General features: G+C 30.7%; 1 protein-coding gene across 2 annotated transcripts; it reads right to left on the reverse strand.

The window, feature by feature from the left end:
- Nucleotides 1–967: 967 nt before the first annotated feature.
- On the reverse strand, nucleotides 968–11,517 carry LOC109787853 (putative LRR receptor-like serine/threonine-protein kinase RFK1). Of its 2 annotated transcripts, none has more exons than XM_020346429.3 (24): nucleotides 11,213–11,517; nucleotides 10,711–10,879; nucleotides 10,438–10,509; nucleotides 10,211–10,279; nucleotides 10,039–10,110; nucleotides 9,845–9,916; nucleotides 9,664–9,735; nucleotides 9,500–9,571; nucleotides 9,317–9,388; nucleotides 9,140–9,211; nucleotides 8,953–9,024; nucleotides 7,517–7,585; nucleotides 7,191–7,256; nucleotides 5,977–6,039; nucleotides 5,831–5,878; nucleotides 5,366–5,409; nucleotides 4,244–4,632; nucleotides 3,975–4,173; nucleotides 3,415–3,567; nucleotides 3,098–3,216; nucleotides 2,795–3,005; nucleotides 2,151–2,388; nucleotides 1,897–2,047; nucleotides 968–1,782 (listed from the first exon to the last, which is right to left on the reverse strand). In XM_020346429.3, exons 1-24 carry the CDS (start codon nucleotides 11,304–11,306, stop codon nucleotides 1,396–1,398), a joined length of 3,045 nt encoding a protein of 1,014 aa, XP_020202018.1. In that variant the 5' UTR covers nucleotides 11,307–11,517; the 3' UTR covers nucleotides 968–1,395. The 2 variants fall into 2 exon arrangements, with proteins under 2 accessions (XP_020202018.1, XP_020202017.1); XM_020346428.3 differs by having other exon boundaries at nucleotides 5,831–5,881.
- Nucleotides 11,518–14,000: the final 2,483 nt, after the last annotated feature.

Consider the following 14,000-nt stretch of genomic DNA (forward strand, 5'->3'; position numbering starts at 1 on the left):
GGTTTTAAGTCCCTTTCCTAGTCCCGTAAATCTTATTATTCCTAGTATTAGACCACTAGGATCTGCATAGGTTGCTTTTATATTTGTGTTTGTAATGTCAGTATAACTTGTGTTGTTATATTTGTGTTTACCTCATTTTGTGAACTCCAAATATCAAGGCACTTGTTATATTTGTGTTAGTATAAATTGTTTGTGTCTTTTATCCTTGTTCTTTGAAAACCTCTACTGCTTTCCTGCAAAATGACTAACTTGGACTCCTTAATGTTGCATTGCTTCTTTTCTTGCTGTTTGTCTTCCAAGAATATTCACACTCGGGCATTGGAGGCCTGAATTATAAGGATACATTGTGTTAAAGCAGGCACATTGTGAGTCTTTCCTACTTCTGTTTTGGTCAACCTCAGAACCCAGCCTTTCATAAATTTGTTTCAACAAATTTATAGATTCATGCAGTTGATCTGCCTCCCACATGAATTACAATTTTCTTGCATTTGAAAAGTTTGCGGAATGAAAACGAGGGTGTTCGTTATCTTCTTTTAGCTTAATTAGACACATAAGTTACTTGAAAGAATCTTATATACCATACAGATAATACCTATGAATTAAATGATTCCAACTTCCAAATGCTTACAAGTTAACCCTTTCACCCATTTCGTGATAAATTATATTGAAGCACGGTTGATTTCCTCCGTACATGGTGTAGTGTTGTACTCTTTTCCCCCCTTCTCCTACAATTGAAATTCAACGTAATGTTGTAGCACAAAAAAAAATCCTTGTCTAGCTAGTATTTTATTCACGTTTGGTAGTGAAGTATTGAAAAACTACTAAAAGTTATATTTAACCAGGTAATTGACACTAACAAAACAAAAATAGTGTATTTACATAATAAAACAACTATAGGTTAGGCATGAACCTATTTGATGGGAAAATTCAAAGGAAGGAAAAGCATAATTCAATTTAGTTAGGCCAGTTGGGGAGTCGAAAACAATTTTTGTCCATTTAAAATATACACTATAATTCACCATAGTATTTAACATCAGGTATGAATTGAGCTTTCCTTCGTATGAATACACATACAAATGAATAAAGATATAACCTAAATTTATGAATCAGAGTTGGCTTTGTTTGCCGGAGTATATTTATACAGAAAAACATAAAGGAAACAAAAAACAAAGAAAGGTGACAAAAGGAAGAAATGAAAAATCTTGTCATACTTCTTTGCAGAGACCGTCTGTTGAAAGCACAAAATGAAACAAGTGGAAATCGGAGGTTCCATGCATGTGAACAGTGCATCTTGTTTAGTATGGCTGTTCATGGTTAAAATTTTCAACGTCTAAGATCTAGAACTACCAGTGCTATATGGCAAAGTGCTTATTTCAAGTTGTTGAAAGGGGAAACCTAATTATTGTCAACTGAACTATGATCCTCAATATAACTTGTAGTGTGAGTATTACCACCAGATGCTGAGCTGAATGTATGTGTCATTGAATCCTGGCTCTGATTTCCACCCAAACTCTGATTTGACCGATATTGATGTAGGTCTCTTAAGGCTTTAAACCTTAAATCGTCATTGTAGGTACTTGGATCTGGGATTGTATCAGGAATATCTGTGTGTCCTTCAAGCATATTCACCACCTCAGACATTGTAGGCCTAAGTGATGGAGAAGCATTTGTGCACAGGAGGGCTACTTTGACCACCTTTTCTACTTCCTTTTTGTTAAGATCTGATCCCAACCTTTCATCAATCAGCCCCACCAAGTTCTGAGCTTGATTTAAGTGACATGCCTGCAAATATGAATCATTGTTCTTGTCTTTTAAGAATTAAGTGACTTTAAATAAGCAATAAACAAGAATGAAGGCTTTGTAATTGAAAAACACAGCTAGGAGCTTTGAGCATACCAAATCCAAAAGACAAACACTTCCATCATCTGGTAAATAATTGTTATTGCTCTTCCCACTAATAACTTCTAATGCCACCACTCCAAAACTGTAAACATCAGCCTTGGGTGTAAGGTAGCCCCATAAGGCATATTCTGGTGCCATATATCCTCTACAAAGAAAAAAAATAATAAAGAGAGAGAGAAGGAAATTTAGCTACCAAGTATCATTTGGAGATACATCATATATGTCTGATTAGTTCAAAGGCAACTTACATAGTCCCAGCTACTCGGGTGCTGATATGGGTCTTCTCTGTTTCATCTAGCTTCGCCAAGCCAAAGTCAGATATCTTTGGAATCAATTTGCTATCGAGTAACACATTAGAAGCCTTGATATCTCTGTGCACTATCTTGAATCTTGACTCATCGTGAAGAAATGCTAAACCTTTTGCTATACCAATGCAAATCCTAAATCTTGTGGGCCAGTCCAATTTAAGCTGATAGTTTTCTCTACCTAAAAACATCAAAGGCCATTACAGCTGTCATTTCAATCAAATATTATTTAAAACCTGTTGAGATACAAACAAGTCCCACATCGATAAAATAAAACAAGAAATAACAACTTATATAGTATAAACATATTTCAATGATTGAGAGGCCTTTTGGGTAACGACCAAAAACAAATAATTCCTGGGCATGAACATATTGTTGCAATTCATTTTAGAGGATTATAGGGGAAATAATTTAGGCATAGAGCAATATTTGTAAAAAATAAAAAAAGAAGAAGAAGAAGACGACAAAAAAGCCTATTCTAATCTTGTGAAGTTGTTATCAAGAACATATTTTTCATTTTGAGGTTCTCGCATATGACCACTTCTCAGATGAGATATCAAGAAATTCATGTACAAGTCATGACTCACCAAATAAAGCTCGGGCAAGACTGTTATTTTCCAAGTACTCATATACCAACAAAAGTTGTTCCCCTTCAGCACAGTATCCATGCAGCTTTACAAGGTTGGGATGTTGCACACAAGATATCAAGCCTATTTCATTTATAAATTCTCGATTTCCCTGCCGTGATTTTGATGACAGTTGCTTGACTGCTATGAAAGTACCATCTAGCAATTGACCCTGCATCCAAGTTACCATAAAGCTAACATGCCAGACATAAGCAGAAAATTCCATTTCAATGAAATAAAATTATTTAGAAGTTATCCGAAAACCTTGTATACAGGACCAAAACCGCCTTCCCCAATCTTATTAGCAGAAGAGAAGTCATTAGTGGCAGCTCTGATCTGCTCCAAGCTAAAATTACCTGCCTGAGTATCTCCATCTTTTGTCCCTGTCCAAGTAAGCCAAAAGAATGTATTAACCAGCAGTTATCTAAGCTCCAACTATAAACAAAGCCTCAAATCTCAACAGCTCAGCAGAAATATATTGGTTGAAAACGAAATAAAATTTGGTTGCGCAAACTTTTATTCTCACTCCCAATTGAAACTTGGCATTATACAGCCTTTAAAGTATAAGAAAATGACTTCACCTTCATTCCTCTGTAGCTTCCCTCTGAAAAAGCCTTTCCACTTCCACCAAATGAATCCAGATATAAATAGCACTAAGCATAGAGCACCAGCTACAATTGCAATGATTATAGAAACAGAAACCTTTTTTTCTCCACTTGAGCAAACTCTAGAATCTGTTCAAATCACAGCAAAGTATCACACTGAATTTTATACAGCACCAGCCATCATAAGGATTAGCGTCAAAACTACAAAATGTTTTCTTCAATTAACATTTTTAGAAATGCTACCTAAAAAGTGGCAAGAATTCGACACTGCATTTGATCTTACTAAAAAGATCAAGAAAAGCATATGAAGAGAATGTTATTTAAGAAATAAAAAAGAGCATACCAAATAGAAAAATATGAGAGTAGAACTACTATTTCACGAGGTTCTTTTTCTTCAAGTGCATTATGTTTTTAATAGTAGCTGTTGTATGCTATAGAAATGTTGTCGTCTTGTTAGACACTACAAAGTGATATTGAAACCCTTCAAATTTAAATACAATAAATTTACACCCATTTTGCCATGATGTTGTACTCACTTGAAACCACAGAAATAGCTGATACAAGGGGACCATAAACTCCAGCATCAGGAATTCTAGTTGTTCCTTTTCCAGCCCAGTAGAACCGAATCTCCAAGACATTATTTGTGATGCTGATATTGTATAAAGGCAGTACTAATGGTTTTTCAGCAACATTCGTCTCATTCTCAATATTAAAATTTTTGCGAATCAGTTTTCCCTGAAACAAAGTCAATTCATTAATTCATGATCTGGAAACTCAAGCAAAATTCATTAGTTTGACCAGTTACCTGAACATAGATATCAAATATGCGCGTCCCAAGACTTTTGTATGTTTTATCATTTGTAAACTGTATCTCAGCAAAGTGGAGATTTACGGTATAGTTCCCATTTTCCATGCAATTATGGAAATAAGTAAGGGTAATTGGAGATACACGTGCTGTTTTATATAGTTCAGGCATATTTGAAGATGGTAAAGATACAGTGTAACGTATGTTCTGGGCTTCATAATCATCCATGAAGTCTCCAGTGCTACTAAATCCCCAGTTATCATTGTCACTATAGAAATAAGTTGCAGTGCCACCTGGAACATCTATATCTCCCACATAAAGGTTTTCTCCTTTGTCATCTTTTACATTTAGATCCTTCCCGCCACAATTAACGTGCAAGCAACTTGAATCTGACAGTTGATTAAGAAATTAAGACAGTGTGAGTGAGATTGTGAACACAAAATTTTATTTAACTATTCCTTACAGCACAAAGTGTCATATGCAATTTACTATGACAGGGTCATAGAAAACAAAGCACCAATTTCCTATTATGCATTTATTTTGATTTGAATATTGGTGCGTATACACGTTGACAGACATATCACCTCACATGTTATAACTTTCATCATTTGATTAACATTTTCCGCTTGTGTACATTTTGATTCAACTATATAGTGCAAGTATAAGGTGAACATCTAATGTGGAAGAATCTTTATGCTTTATCCTTCTGATTCATGGTCATTTTTCTAAGAAAGGCAATGAAAAATGCTTTATGTATTAAGTCTCGCATCTTAATTTCCCATTCCATCTCAGGCTTACTAGGATTTATTTTAAAATATATCATTTTTTTGAAAAATAATTTAAATTTATTTTTATTTTATAAAATTAAGGCATTATTCTGTTAATTTTATTCAGATCTCTTCGGGAGTGATAATATTTTAATATTTTAATAGAGTATAATTTAGTCAACTACAACAACATTTTCTATAACTGAATATTTAATAATTTTTAATTATTAAATAACTACGTTAAATGAAATATATTATGAAACATAGTCAGTAGGTGCTGACAATAAAAAACAAAAACTGAACTGCAAGCATCCATGACATTGATAGTTCAGAAATCAGAATAATATAGACTTACACCGTGGACAGGTGAAACTCTTGGAGCAAGGAACATACTCCTCTCTGTCAATAGCAAATTAAAATTTACTAATCATTTTCAAATACAGTATAATTAGTATACACTGTGAGCATATGGAAGTTTGAAGACTATTAGCAACATACACTTTGACAAAAAACAATTCAGCACATTCTCCTTTAAAAAAAATTTAGTGAGACTTGATAAAATTCATCCAGTATTAAATTATGCATTAGAAAGATAGTGTCAATGGATATATAGTTTGCATTTCCTAAGAAATTTTATACTGATATCCACTAATTAATTAGTATATTTTTTTCACACTAATTAAAGTAGAAATAAATAATGTCATAATAATAGTCGTTACTAGCAAATACTTATATGTCCTACATGTCAATTAAATTCTTGCAAATAAATCATTTTTCAATTGGCTGCTTGTCTGACCAAAAATAGAGAAGGGAATCTTACAACTTATTCTCCTTAATCGAGCTTCTGAACAAATTCAGATTCAAGTTCCTACTAAGTGAAAAAATATTAAAAAAATTTCAGTATAGAAAAATATCAAACTTGGAAATATAAAGGAAATAGTATGGAACATGATTTCAGATTCTGACATGCCGTCCTGACAAGCAGGTTGCTCATTGTCTTGCCAAGTAAAGTTGTTGTATGAAAGATCACTGTGTCCAACACAACAAGGAACTTCTGTCAGAAATAAACCATAAATTGAAATCCAAAGGTGTGTATAAATATGTTCTGCAAATATAAAATGAAATTTAAAACATTCAAGACCTGTTACTGATAAATATCTTCTAGTGTTCCACAAAATATAAAAGTGCCATTATGGATATCCACCCTCTTTCAATCCTTCCCAAAACTAATATATAAAATAGCAAAAAGGAAAAGAGGAGAAGAAATGCAGTAGAAGAGACAATATTTACCATTTGGTGTTTTACTGATATCCTTGGAGGAGATTCAATAGCATGGTTTTGTACTTATAAGATAACTTCCCTAAATTTAGGAAATTCATTTGTACACGCACAAAAAATGACATCACTAACAGATGTCTAATATGCTAAAGAAATAAGAATCTGTTACATAACAAGTCCTTTTAGTTTTTTTCTTATTTTTTACTCTCCTTGAAGGTAGTTTAGTTTTTTATTTGCTGCCTTTATATTTTCCCCTTTTTTCACTAATGTATATTCAGATTACATCAATAAAATATTCACTTCTCTTTGTTCTCTCCTTCTCCTTCCACTTCACTGGGTTATACTATACATGTACTTCTCTGCTCTGATTCCACTGGCATTGATTAGTGGAACGATACAATAAGAAAGAGTTAAAAGGAATGTAAGCCATATACCCTTAGTGGCACAACTCAAAATGGAAACTTCAATTAGTTTGGTTCCTTTGTGCTTAAAAGCCTAACAACTCCACATCACAAATACCAAATTTCTTCTGGTTTTATTTTTTAAAGAGATATGATGATTGAGTTTGGGTTTCTCTCTAAAGAGAATTTGAGTGGGAGTGGTTACCTTTCTATATCCTTATATTAAATAGATTTAGCAAATCACATCTAACTTTAAAGTTTGAATTACATCTAGAACAAAGATGAACCAACTCGGAAGTGTCTATATTCGGCAATTGCTATTGCTAAGAAAATAATTTCATTTTGTTCCTTTATTTCGAATCAGTTCTGCTGCAGTGAACCACATAATCAATGATTAACAAATCTATTGGGTTATACTAAACATTCTAAATCTACGAGACTGAAACCTCGCTTGCAGTAAAATAGTTAAGATAAAAAAGTTTGAACCACAAAGAAACTTACATGCTACTTCCATCCTTCAGGATTGAATTTGGTATATTGCCACTAAGCATATTACCTGTCAGGTAGCTAAACAAAAGCAATGCAAAACTGTTAATTTATTATATTAATACTTAAGCATAAAAAGCATTTGTTCACTTTCATTATAAAGAACAACGTTCACTGCACGGTTCTGGAATCATGAAAATTGGTTGAACATTTTCTCACTACAGCAGAACTATATGCTTTCATAGACATATCGTGCTATTTGCATAAATTCTTATCTCTTTTGTTTTGACTTTTGAGTCAAACTTCAAGTGTCAATCTACAATTTAGAGTAAGATGCTTACATAAATCTTATACGCCTTGCACTTATGATTGTTGGAATTTCCCCGACGAGCATGTTAAAACTGACATCCCTGTCATAAATTTTTTGAAAACAAATAATTTCAATTTTAATAAGGCAATGCTATTTTACCAGCAACATGCAATCATATATTAATACAGGCAGATTGTAGAACAAGTTAAAGGAAGTCAATGACAAGCACAGTGCTAATTCATACAGATACAGCTTAATATGATTTGGGATTCATAACTTTTTTCTTATGTCTCCTGAAAAAAGGTTTTTCTTTTCTTCTCTTTTGTGTGTACAATACCGGCAATAGGTATAAAACCTGGGTCCTTGTATAAACTACTCAACACCCCTAGACAGACCCTAGTGATGTATAGGTTTGTTGTTTATGTATGTAGAAAATACATATTCTGAACCTTTAAGGCATGATGAACCACAGAGATTTACACTAACATATATTCTGGTAAAGTTACTCAACTTCAGATTAAGTTGTTACCATAATTACTTAGCCCATTCTCATACTGATATTTACATTGTATTTGCCTTTTTGCTACTGACTTCCACATGTTCAAATTGGATTTAAATATGCATTGTTTAGAATTCAGTTAGAACAAAATCTTTTAATTTGTTTTTACTTTTAATATAGTTATGATTTATTATATATGCTCCTAACTTGAACCTTGGATTAGGCTCCCAGAGCAAGAAAGCCCATCACACAAAAGGCCAATCACCTCAGCCCTTACCAAGAGAGAGGACTACGGAATCCTCTGACCATTACAGGAGAGAGGTTCCCTATCAAACATTCCTCCGGAAGTTATGTGGGAAGTTGCCCTTCTGATCTCACAAGACAAGGATTTGACTATGAACCTGGACAAGAATCAGCCTGTTTTCACTGCCAACATAATGACAAAAACCATTGTAGGTAGAGACCTACTCCCTAAAACACCAACTCCTAGTTCACAATACTAACTTGGGCTCTGGAATGTCACTGTTGGTACCCTCACTGCTCACTTCTGCACTCATGTTAAAATTGTTGACATGTCAGTATTTATGAGAGCATATACTCATAGGTGTAACTTCAGTCTTTTCTCGCTAGTCTACCTTAAATATTTATCTCTCAAGTATTTTCATAGTTGAAAACAAGTTAGCACTTAGCACCATCAAACCAATTGTATGATGATATCTCAACATAAAGGGGACTTTCATAGAAATAAATCCAAAAGAAAGCATTATTTACATGATCACATTGTGCAAAACGATGCCATAAAATTAGGCATGTAATTTTATCTTCTTTTTTTTTTATGCATTGGGCAGCAAAAAGCTTTTCTCCACCATCAGTTGTCAGGGAAGATAAATTAAAGTAGCCTATTCTTACTAATACAGAGATACAAAATAAACATGTTTTAGGCACAGAATCTTCACACGCTTACTTACAAAATTACCAAATTCATCATCGTCCAGATGTATGGAGGTATCGCACCAGATAAGTTACAATTCCTTAAAACCCTTAAACACAAAACAGAATTATGTTAAACTTCAGACTAAAAGTTTAAAGAATAAATTTTCACATTTCAGAAACTAAAATATGAGAAAATATTATCACTAGTAGCAGTCTACGTACAATGTAGTCAAGCTTGCCATGTTCCCCAGAAAAGGAAAGTCCTGTCTAGGACTATTTATATCACTGATTCTTCTGTATAAATATGCGCTACCATGAGCTAGAATACAAATATAATAGACAATATCGAAGTGTAAAATGTATCATAATAAGTAGAACTAAAAAGAAAGATATACTCACAACTGAGCTAAGTTCCCTAAGAGAGAGATATTTGATGGAAAGGGTCCCTCGAGTCCACTTGCTTGCATTTCTCTTTATAGATTTTACATTGATAAGAGTAAGGAGTTGGAAAATTATATAGGATTTAATATTGTCCGAATGAACCATCAAATCATTTAACAAAGAAAGGGATTAGAATCTCACAGTCTTTGAAGAAGTGGCCAGTTCTGTATGAAATTAGGTATGGTTCCGGTAAAATTGTTATTATTTATTCTACTGCAATGTGACAATAAATTCTATGCATGAGATGACAGTGTTAGAAGTTAACTAGTTGGGTTTTAAGGAGAATGAACAAAATCATAGCTCACAAGTCAGTCAAATTTTGTAGTCCAGCAAGTGAAAGTGGTAAGTTCCCTATCAATTGATTGGATGACAGCACCCTTCAGTGTTAAAATTGCAGAAAATATGATATCTTACAGAGGGACAGTTAAAAAAAAATCAAATAATCTTATTCAAAAATGAAAAGAAGAAGGAACTGGGATGTCTCACAAGGTCTGCAAGTTTATTAGTCTCCCAAGATCAGGTGGAACAACACCAGAAAATTGGTTTGCTTCAAGCATCCTAATTGGAGTTTTGATTAGACAAATGCAAAAGTTTCAGTAACGATGACAAATAACATACTACCACAATAACATTATCAAAGTGTACCTATCCTATGAATTAAATTAAAACTTGAAACATACAGGTATGTGAGAGTTGTAATATTTCCTAGATGCTTTGGAATTTCCCCAGATAAGCGGTTCACAACAAGAGAGCTGCATAGAGTTGTATTATATGTAATATGTAATGTAATTAATATAAATTAAGAACGATACAATGAAATGCTTGCAGTAGTTGGAAAAGATTGAGACTCACATTGAAGCTAATTTCATTGAAGCCCATTCCTTTGGAATAGAACCAGTGAAGCAATTGTATGCAAAATCTCTGTCCATATAAGGAAATTTTTTGGAAATTCTAAGATCAAAGAGTCACTGAACTATTTAAAATGGTTATATCAGGAAAGAAACCAAATCAATTTGTGAAAACTCATTACAATTTTTTTCAATAAGAAACTATAAGTAACGTATTTAAGTAGCTCATACACTTCTTGGAGAAAAGGTAGCTTAGCCAGTTGAGGTGGGAGTATGCCACGTAGACTAAGGCGTTTGAGAGTCCTAAAACACAGAAACAGTTCATCAATCTTAAAGGGGATTCATTAAGTTGCTCATACACCTCTTGCAAATTTATGTTGACATTACTTATTTATTTGTGGATTTAGATAACTGAATCAGGAAATTTAAGAGACAACACCAAAAAAACACATAGCCCAAGAACTTCAGAAAAGAGATATGAAATAATTTGGTAGTCATACATACATCTTCACAACATGACAGACCGTATCAAAACTGCAATCACAATCAATGCTTATCTCTGATTCAGTTGGTGGTTCACGAGTTAGTCCAACCATTTCAATTTTGCAGGAATCAGCATCAAACTTCCAATAGGCCGAACCCATCGTGCTGATAATTTCTTGAAGGGCATCAACTAAATAACAATCATAATCATTGAGACGTAAGCATTATAATTGTAAACGTGTAGTTGGAATGTGAATATGATATCAACTTGAAAACATCCATGAACTAGTAATTTCAGCTATAAACTTTTATTGAATACTAGTTTTAAATCATGAGTAAAGAGCTTAACTGTTTGTAATCTAATGTCTGTTATTTCATATAGAGGAGTTTCTAAATTAAATTCTCCTCAAAATGAAAAACATCTTTTCACATCAAACTACAACAAGAAGTTACTGAAATATCCTGAGCTAGTAATTTCAGCAGCCTTAATGATTCACATGTGGAAAGATGAATTTAAAGTTACCTTCTTCTTGGGGTAATTTTGATTCAGAAATTCTGAGCAACTGGAAGCAACTTAGAGCAATAAATAAGAAGGCAAAGAAATTGGCAACCCCCATGTTACTCTAAGGGGTAAAAAGAACCACGAGATTGGGTTTAACCCTTATGATAGCACAAGGCTGGTTTTACTTCAAATATCAGATAATGCTGTACATGCAATAATTGAGTTGAATGAACCCCCCTAGTTTGGAAAATGAAGATGATGCATCTGAATATGGCACTGTCCAAGTCAAAGACTCGGACATTATGTATTAATTAATTGCATTTTTCAGATGGTACATTAATTTGAATTTTTGTTGAACTTTGTGCTCTAAATTACTATCGAATATTATATTTAAGCCGCCACAACTATGAATATTATAAAAATGAAAACGACATTGAAAGCCAGGAAATACAAACGACATTCGGTGTCAGGAACGCTGTGACCAGTTTTAGGGTTGGAGAAGGATTTTGACTTAAAAATAAAGTAAATAATTTTAGTTGACATGATATTTTAATACATTCATAAAGTATTTTATATGTGTGTAATATTAATCGGCAATTTAAAAAAAATTACTTATTTTCTCTTTAAAGTAAACTGTTCGCCTTATATTGCTTAATAATATGTAAAAATTAAAGTTTAACCCAATTATTCACCTTATAAAATTGCATTCAATTGCATATTTTTTTTCATTTTTATTAATAAATATAGGAATTATCATATTACTTTTATTATTAAAGTGACATTTTTATATAAAATAAATGTGCATTGAAAACAACTTTATATATGTTATTATCACATCACAGATTCTCATAATAAATTTGTTCACTTTAATAATAATTATTAAAAATTATATTAAAATTAATTTTTAATTAGTTGAGAATTTTTATATTAACAATGTGTATTTATAAAACTTGTTTTATAATCAATAATAAAATATTAAAACACAACTTTTAAGTTAAATAAAGCTTAAACAAAGTTCAGGTCCGACAATTAATTTTGACAGTAGTGGGTTAAAGTTATATTATTTAATAACTAATTATTATACACGAATAACAAATCGAAGCAATCAAACTAAAATCAGTTCAGAAAAATTATAGTATAACAATTAAAATATATTTTTTAATTCTATATGAGTCTATAGTTTTATTTATTTTATTTTTTATGTATTCAAATATACTTTTTAGTTTTTATATTTATATTTTTAATTTTTTTAATTTCTATCAATAATATTTCTATAACATCATTTTTATGTGTGTGATATAGATTTATTAAATCTAAGTAACAGTAATCTATTTGATTTTATAAATGACAATTATTCAATTAATGATTAGGGAGAGAGAAAACATGAAAAGTTTAGATGGTTTTATGAATAGTCAATATTTATTATAAATGAATGTGATTTTTATAAATGATCAAATTATTGATATAAATCATTAAATGACACATCATCATCTAAATAATTAAATACATTATTATCACATAATTTAATAAGTTCATGTCATTTACATAAAAATAATGTTAAAAATAAATTATTAGTAGTGACTAAGAAAATTACAAAATGTAAATATAGAGGTTAAAACGTTGTCTATTTTAAATTATACGAATTACAAAGTAAAATAAATGAAATAATAAAGATTAAAAAAAATTAACCTAATAAAAATATATATTATCATGAAAAACTTAAAACTCGCTTGTATCTATATTTATAGAATTATGAAAAATAAATAAAAGGATTATACCTACTTTTATATATTAAATATTAATAATGTAAATAAATATTATATATTTAAATATATAGTATTTATTTACCTATATATTCCTTTTGTTTTCTATTTTAAGAAAAAAAAATGTTCACATTTTTTTTTCTTAAATATAAATAAATTTTAACTATTTTTGTTTCATTTACTAACATTCTCCCTAAAATATTATTTCTCCCTAAAATATTATTTTTTTAATGCATGACTTTTCAAATTTTTGTTTGACATTTATAATAAGGACAGTTTTAAAAAATATTATGAGATTAATAAAATTTAATATAGATAATTAATTTTTTTAATATGCGTAAAATCAATTTCTTTACTTATAATAGAGAAAAGGGAGAGTAATATATATTATAAATTTATTTATATGATAAACATTTAGTATGAATTTTATCAATAATTTTATTGATTTTTTTAATGACTAATTTTTGTTTTCCAACATGGTTGACCAACCATCTTTAATGTAGTTTCTTCTCTCAATTACGTTTTTTTTCATAAGCAATACTCAAACTTAAGACCTTGTATAATTTAATTGAGTCTAGTATCACTCATGGCAACAATAACTTGTTGGTTATTATATATTCAAGGTTTAAATATGTTTTTAGACTTCGTAAAATGAGTAAGTTTTAATTATCATTCCTGTAAAAAAAATTATTCTTCTATCTATATAAAATTTAAAATTATTATTTTAATCTTTGTTATTACATAATCAATTTTAACTTATTTGCTCATCAAAAGGTTAAGTAATTAGTTTAGGTATTACCCATAATTTAGTGATATTATCGGTATGATATATCTGAGTTCTTTATAAGTCGTTAAAATAAATATTATTTATTTATTTTAAAATTATCATTAGTAATAAAAAAAATAGTGATTTTAGATTTTAAAAAGATAAAAATGAAAAAAAAATATTTTACAGAAACTAAAATCAAAGCTTATTTATTTTATAAGGACCAAAATATTTTTTAAGGAAAAAAATATATATACAATTTTTTGAAGGATAAAAAAAT

Source organism: Cajanus cajan, chromosome 1, assembly GCF_000230855.2.
Source record: "Cajanus cajan strain Asha chromosome 1, NIPB_CcT2T_4, whole genome shotgun sequence".
Classification (NCBI taxonomy): Eukaryota; Viridiplantae; Streptophyta; class Magnoliopsida; order Fabales; family Fabaceae; genus Cajanus; species Cajanus cajan.

Excerpts from the sequence above, each read along its gene's own strand:
- LOC109787853 (XM_020346428.3), bottom strand. The coding sequence starts at position 11,306 with ATGGGGGTTGCCAATTTCTTTGCCTTCTTATTTATTGCTCTAAGTTGC. Across the intron at positions 10,880-11,212 it reads AAAATTACCCCAAGAAGAAG|TTGATGCCCTTCAAGAAATT; the intron begins GTAACTTTAAAT and ends ATTGTTATTTAG. Across the intron at positions 1,783-1,896 it reads GTGTTTGTCTTTTGGATTTG|GCATGTCACTTAAATCAAGC; the intron begins GTATGCTCAAAG and ends TCATATTTGCAG.